Genomic DNA, 16,757 nt, shown 5'->3' with positions numbered 1-16,757 from the left:
TACAGTTGAAATATTCGGTTATGGCAGCACCCAGAGATGCCCGGAAGGGAGAGTCCTCTAATGCCTCGGGCCGCAGCCGCCAAGTGGGAATAACAGAGAGGAATTGTCCCATGCCAATTGTAAAAATTGTGGGTTGTGATCAGAGTGAGTTCAACCCAAATAGTCAGTTTGCAGTACTGTTGATATCAGATTATCTGTACAAAGTATTCTGTCTAGTCAGAAGTGTAATTGGTTCAGGCAGACAAGAATGAATATACCATAACTGTGGCATTAAGCTGGTGCCAGATGTCACTCAGATGCCAGTGCTAGAGCCAGTCACGTAGTGAACACACGACCGTTATCGTGGGCGAAGTGGGCAATGGCGGGACAGAACAATCGAGTTCCGGATCAATAACACTATTAAAGTCACCACCTATAAGCCATAGAAGGCCACTCCAGTGAGGAAGGATACCAGACAACTTATTCAAGAAAGGAAATTGCTCTGTGTTTGGTGCATAAATTGACCTAAAAAAAGCGTTTGGCCATCTAAGCACTCACACACAAACAAATAGCGACCCTCAGTATTGATGTAATGCTCGTCTGCAAGGAAGGGGATATCTGGCCTAATCCATATACAAGCTCCCCTAGCATGTGTGGAAAAATGAGTTGCAAACAGTTGTCCTCGCCAGTGCTGCTGCAGCCTAATAGTTTCTGGGAGTGTGAGGTAAGTTTCCTGCAGGAGCGCAATATATACTGAGCGTCTTTTAAGGTATACGTAAATGGAGTACCTAAGTGCAGGTGTATGTACCTCTCACATTCCATGTGAGACTACATACTAACACAGAGCAGCCACAGGGGTGCCCCACAGCCATCAGCCAGTCTATGGGGGGGCAGGAATGTGGTTGGGCTCCATCTGACAACAAACAAGTGCAGCAGGAAAAGAACATAAACCACAAAAACCGAAACTAGAAATACCATTAGAGCAGAGACACAAAAGGTATCCACCCAAATTATCAAACTATATAGTCCGGTACAACAAAGATAGAGGAAGAAAGTACCTGCAGAGGAGATATGTTAAGGGGCGCCCAACAACGGAAGTCCCAAATGCAGCAAATGTGTAGGCAATGACAGAATATTTGACATAGTGTGTTTCATAGCAGTACGGTGAAATGTATCAGGAGTCTAAGTAATAAAAGGAATCAGGGGAGAAATAATAGGAAAGAAGAGAACAGGAAGGAGAAGGAAGGGGTGGCTAGGAAAAAGAGGGAAGAGCACATATGAAACCCGGCATAATACTTAGCAACTTCAGATACATGACAGTTGCACTCAAGCATAGCCAGGGTATGGGTAATATCATCAAGGAATATCGTTGAAAGTTGACGTGCGGAGTTCTAGGATAGCTTCCAATTCAGATTATAACATCTGCCATCTGCCCATCTGTGGTGTCACATCAGGTGGAGCCGCAGACCAAGTTTCCAAGAGACCGTTGCTTAGAGTGCTCTCTTCACTGCCGGAACCATTAGGACCCTTGTCAAGGTCAGAGGCTTGTCCTGAGTCACTGATGGTTGCCGCTGTTTGCAAGGCTCAATGTCAGTCCTGTATAATCTGTTCTAGATCAGGAGCATGGCCTGACGCAAAAGGCAATTCCTATGGCGTCCTCCACCACGAAAGCGGACACATAGTGACTCCTGAGATCCACTTGCACCTTTGATGATGATGGTTGGCGAGTCTGGCCCATCGATTCCAGACACTCCCAAGCAGCTTCACGGGCAACGAAGAACTTGTTTTTCAATGGGTCACAACTTGCAGTCTCGCAGGGAAAGAAGAAAGTACTTCAAATTAAGGGTATGTAACTGATGCTTCACAGATAAGAAGGAACTGCTCTGTTTCTGCACTGTGATCGGTTCATCCAGGAACATCATTACTTTAGCATTTTCCACTTTAATATCTGTGCCCTTGCCTTGCGTAATATAGAATCTCTGTCCACATAATGAAGCAAGCAAAACAGTAATGATCTTGTGTTTGACCCTGGTGGCAGAGGCGGCGCCGGGACCAGGTGTGGGCGTTCAATATAAAACAACTGTAAGAGTGCCTCAGACAGGACCAGATTGTGTATCCACTGTTCCACGTAGGAGACAACATTGTTAACTTCTACCCCCTTTGGAAGGGCCACTACTTGAATATTGTTCTTCCTGAAACGTCCCTCGGCATCATTTGCTCTATGTTCAAAGACAGTCACACGATTAAGTAATGACTGTACTGAGGTTTTCATCTAGTGGACCCTAGGAGCGAGGTCATTCAGAGTATGCTCCATGTAGGAGGTCTTGTCCACGAGTTTTCAATGGTCTGCATGGAGCAGGGTAAGATCAGCAAACACCTTGTCATTCATTTGTTCCAAGGATGTTCTTGTTTGATCCAAAGATGTGCCAAGGTGCTCTACCGCCACCCAGACAGCAACTAGCTTTCTTCCAGTGGACGTAGAGGAGTTAGAACTTGGCGCCCGGGAATTATTACCAGTTCGGTAGCACAAACAACCCATGGCATTGGTCATTGAGGGCCAGACGCCTAGTCTAGTGCAACTAGTTGAGTTATAGTGATTCGATGAGCAGAGTCACCTAACTACAGTATATCAGACACAATCAATTTCAGTTGAGAAAACAGCTGGGCTTTGAAGAAGACTGCACAACTGTGCTTCAAGTAACAAGAGAGTTGGAGAATGGACCTCTCTGAAGCGTCACCCCAAACTTTTTTCCTTCCTCCTCCTATTTTTCTGACCTAGTTTTTGTTGGCTTCAGGACTCTAGGCACTTTACCACTGCTAACCAGTGCTAAAGTGCATGTGCTCTCTTCCTAAAAAATGGTAACATTGGCTCATACCCAATTGGCATATTTGATACACTTGTAAGTCACTAGTAACATGAACTACATGTGCTCAGGGCCTGTGAATTAAATGCTACCAGTGGTCCTGCAGCATTGATTGTGCCACCCACATAACTAGCCCCTTAACCATGTCTCAGGTCTGCCATTGCCAGGCCTGTGTGTGCATTTTCACTGCCATTTTGACTTGGCATTTAAAAGTTCTTGCCAAGCCTTAAGTTCCCTTTTTCTTACACCTAAGTCACCCCTAAGGTAGGCCCTAGGTAACCAATAAGGCAGGGTGCTATGTAAGTAAAAGGAAGGACATGTACTTATAAGTTTTACATGTCTTGGTATTGAAAAGCTCACAAGGACGCTTTTTACCACTGCGAAGCCTCCTTCTCTCATAGGCCATCATTAGAGATTCCCTTCTAAGCTTTTATGTGATCATTTCTGATCTGAAGGGAATAGACTTGTCAGACACTTCTGGACCTACAACTGGACTCTGTCAGAGGGACTGCCTGGCTGCCAAATGGACTCATCTGGACTGCTTTGCTGGAAAGACTGCTAGCCTGCTTGTTACCCTGCTGCCTGCAGAGCCCAGACTCTGCTGGAAGGACTCTGCCTTCCTCCACAAGTGCTCTCCAAGAGCTTGGATTGAGCTTGCCTCCTATTCCCAAGTCTCAGGGACATCAAAGACTTGAACCATCTGCACCTGGACTCTACAAGCTGAGAGTCAGCTCTGCCTTGGAAGTGGCTCTAACATGCTTTACCTTCTGTAGTGTTCATCAGAACTGGCACAAAGCAATGCGAAGTCTCACAAAGCCTCGCCACGCAGCTGCCCGTCTCACCAGACTCAACGCCGGACAGCGCGAAGCACCGCAAAGCCTCGCCGAACAGTAGCCAGCCCATAAGAACCAACACGCAGCAATGACAGGCCCTACAAGCCTTGCTGTACAGTCCCCCAGGATCGACGCAAAGCGACACCAAGCCCCGTAAAGCCTCATCACACAGCTTCTCGGAACTAATGCCGGATGATGCAAAGCCTCACAAAGCCATGCCGCGCAGCCTGCGCACCAGGACTTAAGGTACTGTGTTTAGCGGGCCCAAGTGGGTCCCAGTACCTGGCCTGCACTCCATTGTGGTTGGCCTGAACTTGTGAACTTGTCCCGGACCAGCACAACCAGATAACCACAGCTGGCGCTTTGCACTTTTATATGTGCTATTTTCACCTAAATCCTTAAAATTGCATATCTCAGGATTTACTTATTGTTTTTTTTGTCATTTTGGTCTTATTTTACTCAGATAAATATGATATTTTTTCCTAAACTGGTGTGGAGTACATTTTGTGGTGTTTTCACTGAGAATACTTTACACATTGCCTTCTAAGTTAAGCCTGCCTGCTCTGTGCCAAGCTACCAGAGAGTGAGCACATGATAGTTTAGGTTGTGCTGTGACTTACACTGACTAGGACTGTGGTCCCTACTTGGACAGGGTGCATTCATCTGCCAACTAGAGACCCAATTTCTAACATTGTTGGCAGCAGTGAGATAGGACTTGAGTTTGTGCAGTGCCATACAATAGCTACATGTAAACTTCCTACAGGCAGTTAAAGACCATTTTCGATTTCTATTTGCAATGTTCCAGCCTATACACCATGTCTCTGGCTGTGTCCACAAGTGGAACTGGGGAGTTTGACCTGGCTAAGCTGAAGGAATACACAGTTCCCCAGCTGAAGGGCTTTTGCAAAGAGATGGGGGTACCTGCCTGTAGAGCTTCCAAGAAGGGAGAGTACCAAAAGGCACTGAGGGCCTGGACAGAATTCCCCTCTCAAGAGCATGGTCAGTTGAGGGAGAATGAGACTGCCTCTTGCGAGGAGCAGCCAACAGCAGTTGAGTATGACACCCCTGGATTTGTGCCTCCTGCAAGGACATGCAAGGACAGGAAGCAGTGTCTCAAGTCAAGGCCTGGCCCCAGAAGAAAGGAGAGAGGAGAGAGAATTTCGACTGCAGCTGGTAAGATAAATATAGAGGCAGCGGAGACGAGAACTGAAAGGCAGGCTGAGGCTGAAAAAGCCTTAGCTGAGAAGAAATTACTTCTGTTGCAAGAACTGGGCCTAAAGGAGCTGCAACTCAAGGCCAGACAGGCAGATTCCAGCAGTGATGGTGGCAGTGTACATAGAGTGCCTGATGGAGACAAGAAGGTTTGTATACCCAAGGATTTGGTGCCCAGTTATGTGGTGGGAGATTACATTGATAAGTGGTTTTCTGCTTATGAAGTTGCACTGAGGGTACATGGGGATCCTGAAGAGCACTGGGGGGAGGGCCTCTGGAAACACATGCCTAAACCTGGGAGGGACACACTTCTAACATTAGAGATTGGGGACCAAACTCAATGAAAGCCACTTTTGGACTGACCTCTGAGAAGTATTGCCAAAGATTCAGGGAATGTCACAAGCTCCCCAACCAATCCTGGGAAAACTTAATTGATTACTCCAATAAGACACTGAATGCCTGGGTGCGGGCCAGCAAAGCCAATGATTATGTTGGGTTGTACAATTTAATCATGAGAGAGCACATGCTCAGTATCTGTTTTACAGAGTTGTGCCACCACCTAGTTGACAGTAAGCTGACTGATCCCAGGAAGCTTGCTGAGGAGGTGGACCTCTGGGCTTGCACAATGATGTCCAATATGGTGGGTTGGAGTCACCCCAAGAAAGGTAGTTCAGGTTCCCCTCAGCAGAGTGAGGGGGAGGTTAGAGATGACTTAGGCAAGTCCCAGAGTAAGGACAGAGGAAAGGGTTCCCATCATCCATCTGAGAAACACAGTGGTGGCCCAGAGCACCCCATATTCCAACCCGCTGCTTTGAGTGCTCCGAGTTAGGATACAAGCAGGGGAACTCTGTCTGTCCAATGAAACCTTCCAGTGGTGGGACCCCTACGGCGTGGCCAATGTGGCCTTAGAAGAAAGTAGTCCCCAGGGGAAGGTCATAGACCAGGGCATAATCTCCCTCAGTTGGGAGATAAGAGGGTGAGCCGGTGATCCCTGATGGTGGGAGTGGTCACTTTCACTAGATGTGAGTGAATGGGGTCACAGTCACTGCTTTGAGGGACACCGAGGCTAGTCAAACCATGATAATGGAGAGACTAGTTTACCCAGAGCAGTATACCGACCAGGTGTGTAGGGTGACTCCAGCCCATTTGGAGCATTTTTTCTTCCCTATGGCCCTGATATCCCAGGAGTGGGGTGGGAGGTGACCCTGAGGAGGGTCATAGTTAGTCCCCAGATGCCCACAGACTGCATTCTGGGGAATGAGATACACCTGGTGGCAGGAGAACTGGGAAGGGGGGCCCTCGCCCCTCAGGGTGCCCTTCAGTTGTCTGGAAGTACCACTCCCCAGAGGAAGGTATAGGAGCCCAGATGAAGGGGCAAGGTGAGGGAGGACTTACCCCTGTCTCCTGTTCAGCCTCAGGGCACATACCCTAGGTTGACTGACCAGTGTCAGGATACAACCCCTGAACTGGAGGGAGGTAGAGTGGAAGTAGGGTGCAAAACCCATTGGGATACTGCCCCTACTCTGAAATGCCTCAGAGGTCAGGGAAACCCCATAAGCCCATAGGGAACTCCCTGCCAGCCCCAAGGCTGGAGGAGAAGCTTACCCAATGACCCCGCTTAGGGCCTCCCCTTAGCAGTTGATGGCCTGGGGCCTCGCTCTTGACATTCACTGCTGTCAGTGGCCTCTGTTGGTTGCTGTCCCTATGGACAGAGTTTTCCCTGGGTTGGGTGACAGAAGTCAGAACCAAGCAGTGGAATGGGTCACATCACTTTGCTGGCCATGGTGGTACTGTCTGACTACTGGGATGCATCTGTGAGCACATTAAGGTTAGGAACTTAACAGATGAAATCCACAGATTAGGAGTAGGGTTCCCCATGGGTGAGTTCAGTGGCCCCAGAGAGTATAGACAAAGGGACCCAAATGAGTTCAGAAAGACATAGAACTGGCTAGTACCCCTACAGTAGTGGGCCATTGTCCATGTTCTATTGCCCTAAGCACAGAAGTCCATCAAGGTACTGATTAGTCTACCCTGGCTTTAGGCTGGAAGAGGGATGTGTTCAAAATGGCCCCCTCCAAAGGGTCACCCGAAACTGTTTTCCTTCCTCTTCCTCTTTTTTGGACCTATTTTTTGTTGGCTTTAGGATTATGGGCACCTTACTACTGCTAACCAGTGCTAAACTGCATGTGCTCTCTCCCAAAAACATGGTAACATTGACTCATTCCTGATTGGCATATTTAAGTCACTTGTAAGTCCCTAGTAAAGTGAACTACATGTGCGGAGGGCCTGTAAATTGAATGCTACTAGTGGGCCTGCAGCACTGATTGTGCCATCCACATAAGTAGCCCATGTCTCAGGTCTGCCATTGCCAGGCCTGCAGCGTACAGTTTCACTGCCATTTCAACCTGGCATTTAAAAGCACTTGCCAATCTTTAAAATCCCCTTTTCTTACCCCTACATTACCCCTAAGGTAGGCCTAGCTAACCCATAGGGCAGGGTGCTATGTAAGTAAAAGGCAGGACATGTACCTATAAGTTTTACATTCCCTGGTCGTGAAAAGCTCCCAAGGCCGTTGATCACTACTGTGAAGATTGCTCCTCTCATAGGCCATTAATAGAGATTCCATTCTATGCTTTTAAGTGGTCATTTCTGATCTGAGAGGAATAGACTTGTCATATTTGGTATGGTTTGAATGATAGTAGGAAATCCTACTCATTGGTGAAGTTGGATTTTAGATTACTATTTCAGAAATGCCACTTTTAGAAAGGCATTTCTCTGCACTTACTGCCATTTGTGCCTTACAGCATGTCTCCATTCCACGTCTGGTCTGTGCTGGTTGACAGCTCCCCTTGTGCATTCCACCCAGACAGCCATAAACATAGGACTCAAAGCTACATCTGCATACAGATGGGTTTCCCTGGGCAGGAAGGGTGGAGGGGCCCTCTCTTGCACTTCAATGACCAGTGGCCTGCCTTCACACAAAGGACTGATAACCCCCCCCCCCCACCACAGGGCTTCTGGCAGACAGGGCTGGGTTGAAAGGGAAACGTGTGCACTTCAAAACCACACTTTAAAGTTTCCCCCACTTCAAAAGCACTTTTGGGTACATACACTAGGTCTCTGAACCTACCAAATCAGACTCTTCTGGACCTACAACTGGACTTTGTCAGAGGGACTGCTTGGCTGCCCAAAGGACTCAACTGGACTGCTTTACTGGAAGGACTGAAGGCCTGCTTGTTGCCCTGCTGCCTGCTGCCTGCTGCCTCCTGACCCATTTCTCTGCTGGAAGGACTCTGCCTTCTTCCACAAGTGCTCTCCAAGGGCTTGGATTGAGCTTGCCCCCTGTTCCCAAGTCTCAGGGACATCAAAGACTTGAACCATCTACACCTGGACTCTACAAGCCGTGAGTCTGCCCTGCCTTGGAAGTGGGCCTGAGGTGCTTTACCTTCTGTGGTGCTCATCAGAACTGGTGTGAAGCCACGCAGAGCCTCACAAAGCCTTTCTGCGCAGCTGCCAGCCTCACAGGATGCAACACTCGGTGGCACGAAGCCTCGCCAGGCCTAGCCGCACAGTTTCCAGCCAATCAGATCCGATGTACAGCGATGCCAAGCATTGCAAAGCCTCATCACACAGCTCCCCAGGATCAACACAAATGATGCCAAGCCCCACAAAGCCTCACCTCACAGCTCCCCGGGATCAACACAAAGCAATGCCAAACCCCATAAAGCCTCGTTGCCCAGCTTCTTGGAACTGACGCCAGACAATGCAAAGCCTCGCAAAGCAACGCCGCGCAGACCGTGCACCAGGATTTAAGGTATTGTGTTCAGTGGGCGCAAGTGGGTCCCTGTAGCTAGACTGTGCTCCATCATGGTCGGCCTGAACTTGTGACTTTGTTTCAGTCCAGCACGACCAGATAACCACAGTTGGCACTTTGGGCATCTATGAGCTATTGCCAATTAAATCTCTAAAATTGCATATCACGGGATCTAGGTATTGAATTTTTGTAATTTCCGTCTTGTTGTATCCATTAAAGCATAATCTATTTTTCTAACATGGTGTGGAGTCTGTTTGTGGGGTTTTCGCTGTGTTACTCTATGAGGTATGGCACAAATATTTTACACATTGCCTTCTAAGTGAAGCCTGCCTTTTTCTGTGCCAAGCTACCAGAGGGTGAGCATAGGATAATTTAGGTTGTGTTGTGACTTACCCTGACTAGGATTGTAGTCCCTACTTGGACAGGGTGCATACGTCTGCCAACTAGAGACCCCATTTCTAACAAAAAAGGAAAGGTTATGCCTAGCGAGTCCAGAGGACTGCATGAGTGTCTCAGCAGAGGAGCAATACCCCCATTCCTAGCTCAACACTGTCATTAGAGCCTTTAACCAGTGTGCAACAGGTCATGTGGGCCTGCTTCAAGCATAATTCCATGAGGGAAGGCAAATGTGGGATGTGTTTACTGCCTACAAACCCCTTCACACACAAAGTCCAAACCACAGCACCGTGCAGGGACCCCAGCCAGGGGGAAGACAGTTTGTCATAGTTGGACTCTTGCTCCTAAGCAAGACTGCTGTTTTAGGGGAGACAGCACTTTTGTTTGTAGGTGATTAAGTCAATCCTACTGCAAGTCTTAACTGTTGGCCCAGCCCTCCTGGCTCACAAGCAGTACCTCACCAAAAACCCAAACAGTAAAAGGTAATTTCTGTCAGCCTTACGCATGGACTCTAGATTGCAACATCTCAGGGGAGTCCTGGTGCAACAGAAGTTATTCTATCCTCGCGTTAGCAACAAGTCTCAGTCACACAGGCAATAAAAGAGATGCAGGAAAGTTTTCAATTTATTTATTGAAAAGCCTGCAATCGACGGTAAAATGCATGAGCGGCAATGATTAGGATAATAAACAGCAAATCTCTAACCTATTGAGTGCTAGGTTTGATAAACCTAATCTGCCAGTACCATATCCATGAGAAGCGCCCACCAGCCCTCGTTAATTTGGAATGGGGTCTCTAGGTCAGTCTCCGTGGTGACACAAAAGCTGAGTTCTGCAGCCAGGTGACGTGCAGCATAGATGGCATCTGGAAGGAATCTCTCTGGTGAACTTTTTTTTTGTGAGATGTATTTATACAGATCATGTAGGACCCCTGACACAGGTATGTTCCTAGATAACTGATAAGGAGGCAGACTTGTGGCGGCAGTTATATAAACAAACCCCAACAAGTGTACCTTATGTTCCTATGTCACGTAAGTGAAAAAGGGACATGATGTTAATACCTACGTACATCACTTGATCATGACCCTGACAATGACACCTTTATAGAGTGGCACTGATAATGCAAATCAAAACATTTTTATAATTATAAACAATGGCAGCTATCTTAACAGAAATAATAAAATAAATGGGTTCAAACAGAGCAAGCTAAGTAGGTTAAATGTTACTAGGTGACGGGGGCACAGGCCTGCAGGCTAAAGGTGAAGCTAAACTACTGAGTCCCAATAAAAACTGAATCAGATTCACTACAGTTCACATCATGTAGGTGTGGCTTTCCAAGGAAATGTTGGTCTCAACGAGAGTCCCAGCATGGCAGGCCCAAGACGCCTGCCCTAGGAAAGCATTGAAGGCACAAATGCTGACTGGAGCAGAGGAGGGCTGAGCAATCGGCATGCACTCAGCTTCTGTCTCGGCTGGGGCCCAGGGGGAATGTGCAGCAGCCCCCAGCCTCAATACAGGGGGAATGTGCAGCCATCTCCTCTCTCATGCACTCCAACATGCCCAGGCCACATGCACCAACAGTACGGGCCACCTCCACTGTTGAAACACCCGGTCCTCCACACAAGCCACGGAAGTGCTCAGGAACTTCAAGTTATGGCAGGTGCAATCCGCTATGTTTCAGTACCCAATGCGATGTCTGTTGGCAGATAAAAGAAGAAGAATCGGCAATTTGTGATGGAGCCCCGTTAGAACTTGTCCGCCATTTTGTCTCTTCAAGCCACGCCCCTTGAAAAGATTGCCTTCATAGCGGTTCTTTTCAAGGTAGAAAAAGTTTTATGGATGACTGCTGCCATTTTTGTCAGCTGTCCACCAAAGTAGAGGTGTGTTTCTAAAGAAAAAAAATAAAGTGGGCTATTTCCTTTATTCTGTTACTCCCTGCTAGGTTTTACCTAGCAGTGAGAGACAGAAAAAAGGACATTCAACTGTCCACTTATTAATAGGGAGCTCTATTGATGGAAAGCATAGGGTACTCCCATCTCTAAATGTAAACTATCCACCAAACGTTAAATTAGGCCCTTAGTTATGAAGGGCTTTAATTACAAAGCTTTTTCCATGTATAGGTTGGCTAGCTCCTCAAAATGTGGAGTAGAGATTAGTAAGTAAATGATTAAACATTTATTTCAAATGGGCATGTCTGATCATTTCAAGTGCACATAATGGAGAAAATTAGGACAGGGCAGTTACACAGTTGTACAATATCTGCTTCATGCTTTGAAGCTTCTGCACTGTGCATTGTATCTGTCCTGCTCTAATACACTGAATTGTGACGTGCAATGTTTAAAGAATTGCACTGTCTGTTTTTGCTTGATCAAGCTGAGATGTGCATGTACTCTCCATTAAGCGTATACCAGCCCGGCGGAGAAGGACTCATATCTTCCCATTAAAGATATGGCAGGCAGCCCTATAAGGAAGTACTTGTGCAGACAAATAAATCAATTTCTGTTCTGCCGAGACATTTGGATGCTGTCCATTAATGGTAAAGGAGCCCTTGTAAAACGTGATGATAGAGTTAATAAAAGGCATAGCAGCTCTGCCCAGAGGAGCTAGTATTGTGTCATTAATGGTAGTTAGGTCCTGCTGTGAACTGTTGGTAACTCCAAATTAAAGGTGTGTCAGACTGTGTGGTGTTGCCTAGAGGAAATGTAGTGAAGATCGGATGGGATCCAGAAGTACACTTTGTTAGGACAGCCTACTAGTTGCCTTTCACCATGACCTGCAAGTCCAGCCAATAGCCCAGCCCGTGGTGCCCCACCCTTCCCACACTCCATGATGGCAGTACAAATAGTAAATTATTTGCATTTCAGACACGTCTTGGCTCCTGACACCAACACCAGTGACGATGGTACAAGTATACATATTAACCGTCAACATTTCAGCAGTTTGTACCTGGTAGATTCTTGCTTGTAGATATCAATTATGTTCTCCACCAGAAGATTTCTCTGGAGTCCATACACTCCATGTCTGTCCAGAATCACTTCATGTCTGCAGGAGGGACACCTAAATCGGCCACCAGATGCCACTGTGGTGCCCCCTCTTGTTGGCAAGTAGGAATTTGAGGCCTGTAATTGCCAAGCAATGAAAATGGCATTAATTGTAGTGCACAGGTACATGTTTTTAATATTAATTTTCTATCATCATGTGTCTGCTATTGCATTGTTAAAATAAATGGATGTCCATAAAATGGAAACCCAGTGTCCTCTCCACCACTTGCTGTCGGGTCTCAAACACTCCTTAAATTGGGTAGTGGGGAAAGCTCTGCTCTTAGAAAAGAATGTCAGAGTGCTACACAAAAACGTCACCTCCTGGCAACTTAGATTCACTCATAGCGTACTTAGCAACCATAATAGCTAGGAGTGCCCACCTCTAGAGCTTCCCCTGCCATAATTTCCCATTAAATGGTTATATCCACATGACATAGGTGGATTGTTGTTTCCTCGAACCTGCCCTTCCTGACTCGGCAGTGTAGCGTTTTACTCCAGTTGTCGGCTCTACCAATCGGTGATAAATTCTGCCTACTCAACCTATCAAACAAATAGCAACTGACTCCACAAATTACCAGGCCATGGCCCTTGCCCCAGCCTCCCTCACTTTCCCAGAACCAGTCTTAATGTTTGCCCCTACTCATTGTGATGTTCTTATCCCTGCTCAAAAGGTGTACTATCCAATGCATGGCACACGTTTTTTCCTTTTCTGTTTTGAATACAGTCTCACTTACATAATGTTCAACTTACTTATCTAGAAGGAAGGCTCTAAACTTTTTCCTCATTTTTTTGTGAATTTACTAATGTACAAAAATAGTAAAACGGTAATAAAGTGTAGAAAAATGATATATTACCATGCGGTGGAAAGAGAACATCTAATCCATAATCTTTTTATGCATGCATCCTTGTTATGTGTTACTGGGTGCTAAACACATTTACTAATCCTTTTCATATATATGGGTGGTTCAATAAAATATCCAATCTTAGAAGATATTATTTCATCCTATGGGATTTAGATTTAGGTGGAAGGGATATCTGTCACCGTTGGGTATGGAGTAACCCCTCTGCCAAATTCAAAATCATGGCCAAAGCCTTTTAATCTGTTCAAGAAAGCATTCTTATAGAGGTATTATTTGTAAACGAGAGTAAGCAATACTTTGCATATATTCATATGTGGTAAATATGACTCCCAGTATGGCTGCTGTGGTCATTCCTGGGTTCTGGGGACAGTGGCCTAAACATTTTACTCATACATAAGGCAAATTTGGGTGCCACCAAGAAGAGATTTATCTATCAATCAATCAGGGATTTGTAAAGTGCACTACTCACCCATGAGGGTCTCAAGGCGCAGCATTTATCACATCCAACCAGCTCAGACTGACAGTCCAAATATCTCAAATTTTTTAACCTTTTGAATCCCGCCCAAAAATGTGTATTACAATGCTAACTTCTCAAACTACTTTGTGGACAAGTAAAGGAAGGTCCTTGAGTAAAGTTCTACTTCATGTTAAGTATGGTCTAATGCTGTTCTGTGTGTCTTTTGTTCTGTATAGGAAAGCAAAAAATCTTATGAGAGTTAAAATTGAAAATTTCACTTTTGGGCAACTCCTTTATTTGCACCTTCCTTGACAGAGCTATATAAAATTTGCCAGGAAGAACCTAAAGTGGATGAACGTTTTTCTTATAAGGGTTTGAGCAGATCTGTCAAACGGCCCAAAAGTTACTAGCAAAACAAATTCAGTGGAAGCTCTGACATAAACAAATGCACCTTTTTAATGCAAATTTCTCAAACGACTGAATGGATTTACACTGAATTTCTAAAAGCACACTCTCTAAGTAAAGCTCTTAATTTTTTCCCAATTTGGTGTGTCAGTACAACTGTTTTTTGTATCGGAGTCAAGTCTTCTATGGTAATTAACATAGAACATCAAAATTCTGTCCCCAACCCCTTTTGTTCTGGCCTCTGCTTGCCAGATTGACATAATACTTTCCAGGAAGGAGCTGGAGTGGATTAAAAAAAATTGGGAAAGTTTCATAGAGGTTAGTGAAATGACGCCAAAGTTATCAACAAAAAAAGAAATGCTCTTTCTTTGGAAACTCTGATTTACCACACAGTGGCAACCATCACTTTATCACTTCATAATATATATATATCCTATATATATATGTATACAGATTGCACACTGGGACTTGTGTTTGCCAAATGTGCTGCCCTTTATCACTGGGAGCAAATAAAAAAATGTTTCCATTGAAAGTGCTTCTAAACTATAACTGCACAGTGTCACTTGTGGCTGCCTTGATACGTTGCCTCACAAGACTCCAGATGAGGGGTCAGTCTGGTCCATTGCCGCTTTCCCAGTTCTGGACAAAGTAAAAACCTACTGGCTACTAGGGCTTACTGAAAGAATTTAACTAAGAGCCATAGGGGGACCCAAAGCGGACCCAAAGGACCTCAAGAACGTCCGGCCTATCTCCCTGCTCTCCTTCCCAGCAAAAAGTTATTGAGAAGGCCGCCAACGGACAACTAACCCGCTTTCTATAGGCGAACCGCACCCTAGACCCTTCCCAATCAGGATTCCTCAGCAACCACAGCACCAAAACCGCCCTCATCGCCACCACCGATGACATCAGAGCCATACTGGACAGCGGTGAATCTGCAGCCTTCATCCTCCTAGACCTCTCAGCAGTGTTTAACACCATCTGCCACCACACCCTACGCTCACGCCTCAACAATGCTGGAATCCACGACAGAGCCCTGGTCTGGGTCACTTCCTTTTTCACCAGCAGAACCTAGAAAATCCGCCTCCCCCCATTCTGCTCGGAGGCCACCAAAATCATCTGTGGCGTACCCCAGGGTTCGTCCCTCAGCCTGACCCTCTTCAACGTCTACATGGCCTGCTCACTAACATCACCCAATACCAAAATGTCAACATCATCTAATACGCCGATGACACCCAGCTGATCCTCTCCCTCACCAAGGACTCCGCCAAAGCCCTACCTCCACGGAGGAATGAAGGCCATTGCTCAATGGATGAAGAGCAGCTGCCTCAAACTAAATTCTGACAAGATGGAAGTCCACATCTTCAGCTCCACCCACTCCACATGGGATGACTCCTGGTGGCCTGCCACTTTCGGAACCTCTCCGACTCCCACTGACCACGTACGCAACCTAGGATTCATCCTGGACCTCTCACTCTCCATGATGTAGCAAGTCAACGGCATCTCCTCCTCCTGCTTCAACACCCCCTCATGCTCCGAAAGATCTACAAATGGATACCCACCGAAACAAGAATGACAGTCACCCAAGCCCTTGTAAGCAGCAAACTGGACAACGGCAATGCCCTCTACACAGGAACCACGGTCAAACTCCAGAAGAGGCTGCAACGCATCCAGAACGCCTCCGCATGCCTCATCCTGGACATCCCCTGCCACTGCCACATCACAGACCACCTGAAAAACCTACACTGGCTCCCAGTCAACAAGAGAATCACCTTCAAACTCCTCATCCATGCTTACAAAGCACTGCACAACATTAGACCAGAATACCTCAACAGACGACTCTCCTTCTACACCCTGACCCGGCATCTCCGCTCCGCTGACCTCGCCCTCCCAACCGTCCCACGCATCCGCAGAACTACAACCGGCAGTAGATCATTCTTGCACCTCACCGCCAAAACGTGGAACACTCTTCCCACCCACCTGTGCCAGACCAAAGACCTCCTTACCTTCTCAAGACCTGGCTGTTCGAGCAGTAGCAGCACCTTGAACTCCACTTTCTCCCCAAGCCAGGGCTGGAGCAAAGTAAAAAAACTGCACCAGGGATGGGTGTGTCTGAGGTGCTGACTAGAGGCATTGGGGAATTGATGCTCCCCTCGCAGCTCCCAAGGAGCTTAGGTGTGGTGTCCCGAGTGGGAAACAGGGAACTCACTTAAAAAAAATATATAAACAGCCAGTATACATATGACCTAGTGGCAGTCACCATTAGGTAGTTATAGTTAGGACCTAGTTTCTATATAAAGAAACTTTTTTTTAATTTGCCTATATCTTTGGCGCCGCTTGACGAATCTTCCCAAAACTTTCCCCCAAAAAATTGCCAGTCCTGTCAACTGCTGCTTGGAAAGTTTCAGGGTGATCCACCCAGGGGGGCCAAGAAAAAAAGGGGGTCCCAAAACACATTTTCTCCATTTATTTTTCCATAGGGATTTTGAACAGCGATAGCGCAAAAACTACTGGACGGAATTACACCAAATTTGGCAGGAAGGTAGGCCCTGGTCCAGAAAGAGTGCTTTTGTTATTTTGGTGTAGTTCCATTCAGTAGTTTTTGAGATACTAGGGGTAAAAACAAATGTGTATATCTAGGGATGCAAAGGATTCGTGACCCCTGGCGATCTCGTGCTGAGATCTGATTGGCTGATAAGACATCTACAACAGAAGCTGTTGAAATGTTGCCAGCCGTCAAGGGGTCAGGGTACAACCACCCTGACCCCTTAGCTCTGGTGGTGGAGTCCCAAAGGGACCCTCCCAGGGCTAAAAAGCATTTTTATCCCTCATTTTATGAGTGGAGACACAGTGGATCCGCGATTCTGCTTGTAATTTTTTTTTAAAACGAAGCATGGTCTAC

The 16,757-nt window shown here is 46.5% G+C and overlaps 1 protein-coding gene across 4 annotated transcripts in view; it reads right to left on the bottom strand.

The window, feature by feature from the left end:
- Positions 1–16,757, bottom strand: part of TRIM55 (tripartite motif containing 55) — a 467,397-nt gene that overhangs the window by 404,869 nt on the left and 45,771 nt on the right. For all 4 annotated transcript variants that reach the window (XM_069220263.1, XM_069220262.1, XM_069220264.1 and 1 more), the window contains exon 2: positions 12,042–12,214. In XM_069220263.1, coding sequence (XP_069076364.1) covers positions 12,042–12,214 — 173 coding nt within the window. The remainder of the gene's footprint in view (positions 1–12,041; positions 12,215–16,757) is intronic.

This window comes from Pleurodeles waltl, chromosome 2_2 (assembly GCF_031143425.1).
Source record: "Pleurodeles waltl isolate 20211129_DDA chromosome 2_2, aPleWal1.hap1.20221129, whole genome shotgun sequence".
Lineage (NCBI taxonomy): Eukaryota > Metazoa > Chordata > Amphibia > Caudata > Salamandridae > Pleurodeles > Pleurodeles waltl.
This window is presented reverse-complemented; position numbering and strand designations above follow the sequence as displayed.